A 5,613-nucleotide genomic window follows, 5' to 3' on the forward strand; every position below is an offset into this window, starting at 1 on the left:
CCGATTTCTTCCAAGATTAGTGCTCCAGCTATCGTACTACGGGGCTTACACCCGTTTGTTAAATCCGATTTTCTCTCCACACAGTCTCTCGCCTTGAAGGGGGAGGAAAGAGGGTTCATCCGGATGTCGGCGACTAGGCCTCGCTGCCACGGGTGGCGTGTTTCGGCACCAATGGTAAATTGCGGTTAGCAGACGCCACGCCGGAGACAGGGGGTTATTAGAAAATAGAATGTTCATAAAGGACCAGATTGTAAAAAAAATCCGGTTCCCGGAGGAATCCGCGTGCCCGTTTGCGTTCGCCAAGCGGCCGAAGCCCCGAATCGCAAATTCACAAACTCCGCCAACCGCCCAGCCCTAGCCGCCGACGGCGGCCACCACCGAGGCCCTCCATTTCGCTCCCTCCGTCGCCGTACGGCTTCCACTTGGAGGGCCCGCCCGACGCGCGGACCTCTCGGCCACCTCGACCAGCGTCGTCTCTTCTTCTCGTACCAGTGGTTCGACAGGGGGCGCCCTCTCGTCGCCGGTGCTCGACCTTTTCTCCAGTCCCCACCGTGAAAGCCTCGCCGGGCCAATCCCCGCCCTAAGTCAAGCCTGCTGTATGTGCATTCGTTTCAACTCCATCGACGCTTACTTAAATAATTTCCATCTTCTTTTTCCTGTAAAAGATTACTCATTGCAAGCGGTTATTATTGTTCTAACAGAAACACGGTTTCACGATGGTCAAGTGCAGGATTGCGACATGTCCAATTCTGGTAAGTAATTCTTTGCAACACTTTTCTCTTTTTTTCTTTTTATTATTTTTTTTGAAGGAAGGGCAAAAGGTTTGCCTCGTATGTGTTAAAAGAGAAGAGAAAACTATGTACAGGGCATGGAGTAAGGTTCCATGCCAAAAAAAGGACCTAACATTACGGATTTATCTCCTAAATTGTTAGCTCTAGTAGTTTTGCTGTTCCGGCCTTCACCTAAAATTGGCATCATATTTGCATATTTGTAGGTTGATGGGCATACGGAGATACTTATCACAGATTTCAATAGCAAGAAAATGAGTAATCATAGAAATTGTATTCAGTATTTTGTTGGTGAAGCGAAATCTGGTGGTGAAATGGAAGGGCTACCCGGAGTCAAAGCAACTGTTTTCTGTTTTGAAGGTGATACAGCGAAAACTGCACACGATCATCTAAACTGTTTGAGCCATCCTTATGTGATCAGGAGCTTAGGCTATGGAAGAGGACTAGGAAAGCACTCCAGATATACATTCCTCGCTGTTCCTTTTTTTGATACCACGCTCGCGGAGTATCTTCCAAAGGAACGGAGGCTGTGCATTCATATGGATAGATTCACAGTGGAATTCATTGACATTGTTGGGTATGTACTACCACCTTTATATATCTATATTTCCATTTTTATATGGATGATTATCTGCATGTTTTTTTAACCAAATGAGCAATTAATTGTTGGTTAAGTGTTATAAGGAGAAACAGAATGGATGAATGGTGGGAGTGAATTATTTTTAAGGCTTTTCTGTTACAAAAAAAGTTAGGGTAGTGGACTAATGGCACATGCATTAACTCATATAGCACCAATGGTAATTGGATCATCCTATTATGAGTATAATAAGCCAAGAGAATTTAGTTAGATATTCCCTATAAGTCTATTACTATTGACACATATCCCACTCAGGCTTATCAGCTTAATCAAACCATGGAAAGATGGCCATTAGGAAGGAGTGCTAGTGTACTTTTCTCCTCCTTAGGCAGATGATGTTACTAATTTTTTTTAGTCAGGTACTCAGGTTTCTCATTGACTAACATTTTGTTACTTTTTATAACAGCCAGATTGTAAGGGCTATGATTGCATTACACAACGCCGGATTCTGTTGCAGTAATCTGAAAGGCGAGAACATCGCGGTGATGAAACAACACAATTCCATGTGTGCAAAGATTTGGAATTTTGAGAAGTGTAAATCTGGTAAGTAAGTTTCGTATGACAAATGAAATTACCTGAACTGCTGTGGTGTTTTTAATTGTTTGTTCCATTGTTGCAAATGAAGATGATGACAAAGACCAAGATTGGAAAAATCTTGGTACATTGCTTAAGCTAACAGGGCTTTGGACCCCTGAGGCACGCGATCTATATACTTCGTTGTCATCTGGCAATTTGAAAGGGTAAGGATTTCATTATAAAATCCTCTTATCCAATAGTGGAGTGAAACAAAAATTTATTCATTCATTTCTTTCTTTCAATTCCTCTTTTGTAGGATGGACATATTAGACCACAGCGCTCTTCTGACAGTGAGGAAAAAGTTTGAAAACATGCTTGTGTTTGACTTTCACGCAATGACACATTGGCCAAAGGAAGGTATACAAGCACAAGATTCAACACAAGCAGCTTCAACGATGCAAAATGTGCAAGCTCCTGAATGGCTGGATGCAAGTTTTAATTGGAGTTCCACAAGGCCTTCATGGATTTTTGCTGCAAGCCTAACAGATCCGCCTAATACATACAGAGGATTTTCAAGAATGATCAGGCATCTCATTGAACATGAGGTCGACTTTTTGTCACCAATGGTATTAGCTACTTTCCATACTTGTGTTAAATTTAAGTTACTTCGCCAGTTGTGATGCATGATATGTTAAATTCATATACCATGCACTATTCACCACTTAACATCTAAAACCATTCAATTTACCCCGATAAAACACTGTTCATCCTTAACTTCTAAAACTATTCAATTTGCCCCCCTCAGTTCAAATTGAGGTGGACTTGTTCTGCTTTGAACCAAATAATTGTTTGTACAATAAATATATGTGCTCCTGTATCTTTTTCGTTGGTCAGTAATAACCTCAAATCCCTCTTCCGTAGAAAACATGGCATTTTCTCCTGCCATTAGCACACCCATGGAAGTAATTTGTATTAAAATCCCCTTGCAGAATCCATTTCTCATTGCCCCTTTGCTGTCGGTAGAATATATTGGGTGGTATATTCTCAAGTTTAGATTCTAATCTGTTCCATTCTTACCACTCTTTTGGCCATAACTGTCTTGTTTCTCCTTACAAATCAATATCTCCAATCTGTCTTAGGAGCTTCTTTTTTTCTTCTTCTTATGGAATAGCCCCCTTCATAGCCCAACCTCTCGTAAATTGCCTTATTTTAGCCACAAAGCTTGCCAATTATCTGATGAATACACTCCAACCGTTTATGCTCCCAATGTGTTGCAGTTGAATCACTAATACTACCTTTTCCATAATGTGTTGCAGTTGATCAAGAGAATTACTCACCATGATCGATTACAAGGTGAAAAAGAAGTTGATCTTGAATGGTATATGAGGAAAGCATGGGCAGAAGCTTTCCTGAAACTGCAGAACTTTGTGAGGAAATCAAAGCTTACTTACTAACACACCTGGTACATAAGTGTTGTGATTTGAAGTCTAAAACAGTTCCACTCCACTAAATTAATTCTTGCAGTAAGCAGAAAATCTTTGCCTTGCAACAGTTAGTTACAACAGCTAGAAACCAAAACCACTCCTAGCACTTACAATACAAGTCGTGTTCTTGTATTGTATGCTTGGTACATTTTCTGTTTTTTTCTGGAGATATTTTTGCATGCTTTTACCAACCAGTAGCTGAATTCGTTCCGGGACTGTCACAATATAATCTCTTTTGTGTGAGCCTGCATGCCGCAGAACTGCTGATTCTCATGTGCACCTGTCTCTTGCGACAAGGGCTGTCAGAACTTCAAGTAGATGTAAGATACAAGCCGTATTGTGTCCATATCTCTGCTTGTTTTGATGGAAAAAGACTACAATATGATGTTTTTGGTCCACTTCTGTAGCACACTTGTGTTCTTTTTTGCGTGTGGAGTGGGATGTATCGTATCCTTTCTTTCTATATAGTTAGAACACTGTTTAGCACGGATATTCTCATTTTTTTTTTCGTTTTTCATGTATATGTTTCCTGAATTGCTAAACAATGTGTTTTTTTTAAATATAAAAGTTGCTTTAGAAAAAATATTTTTTTCAATTTTTTTTAGCTCATGCTTAATTAATTATGCTCTAATAAGCCATCCCCTCCATCCGAAGGCAGCCTAAGAGGCCTTAACTCCTGTAAAACTGATCACATATGAGGTCACGTCACCTATAATATAGACCGTTAAATATCAATGTCCTTCATTTAATTTAGGCAGTTTGAGGAGTATTACGTATAAACCTGCCTAACGCTGATTTTTTTATTAAATCATTTAAAAAAATTACAGATGTAATTGCCTCAGGCTTTTGGGAGGGCGTTTTTTATATTTTTGTGACTTGGCATATGGTCGTTGGCTTCAGCTACGGTCGCTAGCCGAGGGGGCGGTAATTTGCACGTGGCCTCCTTGCCGTGAATTCTTTTTATATTTTTGGACCTTTTTAATTTTTAAACACAAATCCTTTTAAAACTTATTTATAAGATCTAAACTTTTTGGTCATGCTAGCCGGATTAGCATGGCAAAACAACGCTGCTATACCGATCTAGCTGACATGACAGCGTTATTTGGTCATGCTAGTTTGGATGGTGTGATAGTACACATCAGTATTTTAATCCCTAATTGTCTATATCTGTACAGTTTTCCATTAAAAAAAATATCTGTATAGTTAGCCTCTTTTCACCGTGATATATAATGTTCTCTGGCAAATTGGATGGTCTATGAAGGCCATTCATTTTACCCAATACAAGATAACTGCTTTGCTCAATGATCCCTTTGCAATTCCACAGAAACACACGAAGGTGAATCCACAATCCGAGAAAAATCAGTTCGGTTTTCAGGAATTTTGGTGGTACAACCTACAAAATTAGACGCCAGTGCTAAGCTGCCAGATTGGTTGATTAACACGAGACTGCGTTTTCGGACGAGCTACAGGATGGCTTTCGACAGCGTGTTCATGCTGATTTGCTGGATCATTTGGATGGCAAGGAAATCAAGAGTGTTCTGTAAAATCAAAGTATTTTTTATTGTTATTCTGTGATGAATAATTGGCATCTATGATTATTGGTTTTGATATTTGGAACTTATTTGCGAAGTGGTTTTGGAGATGATTGGATTTTACAGGTGATCTACAGGAACTGCTATGATTTGGGTCCGGTCAGACCGGGCTATGTATGCCGGTCAGACCAGAGGTGATCGAGTGGTCAGACCGGCCAGCCCGCGGTCTGACCGGCCGATTCTGCATCAGTTTCGATTTTGGGTTGTTTGTTTGGATATTCGTGATTGTTTCATATTTATGGCTTCTAGATGGAAACTATACGTGTGTAATAATGTTGTTTGCTAACGATGAGTCAAGTTGAGGATAGCTTGGTCTCGAAATATGGTTTCTTTGTTTGATTCATGTGTAGGTGACTTAATGCCTCGGGAGAGCATTGCCCGTGATGGATCGGGAGTCAGCTTGGGAATAAGACGATGTCCGTGACTGTCAGATATCATGCGGGATACTTATGCTAGAGTTCAATGCACGTGGTTGGTGAAGATTCCATATGTCATACGATAGAGGTATTGTGTGCATATGGGATGCGGAGTCGAATTTGGAAGGAGTCCAAAGTTGGTATAATTGGAGTTTGTAAAGTTTGTTTCTTGTACGGGAA

General features: G+C 40.4%; 2 protein-coding genes across 2 annotated transcripts; both read left to right on the forward strand.

The window, feature by feature from the left end:
- The first annotated feature begins 710 nt into the window (after nucleotides 1-710).
- On the forward strand, nucleotides 711-1,720 carry LOC127755734 (uncharacterized). The gene is made up of 3 exons (XM_052281401.1): nucleotides 711-752; nucleotides 995-1,365; nucleotides 1,681-1,720. Exons 1-3 carry the CDS (start codon nucleotides 717-719, stop codon nucleotides 1,718-1,720), a joined length of 447 nt encoding a protein of 148 aa, XP_052137361.1. The 5' UTR covers nucleotides 711-716.
- Nucleotides 1,721-1,856: 136 nt separating this feature from the next.
- Nucleotides 1,857-4,943, forward strand: LOC127755639 (uncharacterized). The gene is made up of 5 exons (XM_052281329.1): nucleotides 1,857-1,968; nucleotides 2,051-2,165; nucleotides 2,258-2,567; nucleotides 3,258-3,368; nucleotides 4,750-4,943. The coding sequence occupies exons 1-5, from the start codon at nucleotides 1,911-1,913 to the stop codon at nucleotides 4,828-4,830; spliced, it is 675 nt and encodes a 224-aa protein (XP_052137289.1). The 5' UTR covers nucleotides 1,857-1,910; the 3' UTR covers nucleotides 4,831-4,943.
- The last annotated feature ends 670 nt before the right edge of the window (nucleotides 4,944-5,613 follow it).

The sequence above is a fragment of the Oryza glaberrima genome, chromosome 11 (assembly GCF_000147395.1).
Source record: "Oryza glaberrima chromosome 11, OglaRS2, whole genome shotgun sequence".
NCBI classification, from domain to species: Eukaryota; Viridiplantae; Streptophyta; class Magnoliopsida; order Poales; family Poaceae; genus Oryza; species Oryza glaberrima.

Coding starts and splice junctions, on each gene's coding strand:
- LOC127755734 (XM_052281401.1), top strand. CDS start 717: ATGGTCAAGTGCAGGATTGCGACATGTCCAATTCTG. Junction 753..994: donor TTGCGACATGTCCAATTCTG/GTAAGTAATTCT, acceptor GCATATTTGTAG/GTTGATGGGCATACGGAGAT. Junction 1,366..1,680: donor GAATTCATTGACATTGTTGG/GTATGTACTACC, acceptor TATCCCACTCAG/GCTTATCAGCTTAATCAAAC.
- LOC127755639 (XM_052281329.1), top strand. CDS start 1,911: ATGAAACAACACAATTCCATGTGTGCAAAGATTTGGAATTTTGAGAAG. Junction 1,969..2,050: donor TTTTGAGAAGTGTAAATCTG/GTAAGTAAGTTT, acceptor TTGCAAATGAAG/ATGATGACAAAGACCAAGAT. Junction 2,166..2,257: donor TCATCTGGCAATTTGAAAGG/GTAAGGATTTCA, acceptor CCTCTTTTGTAG/GATGGACATATTAGACCACA.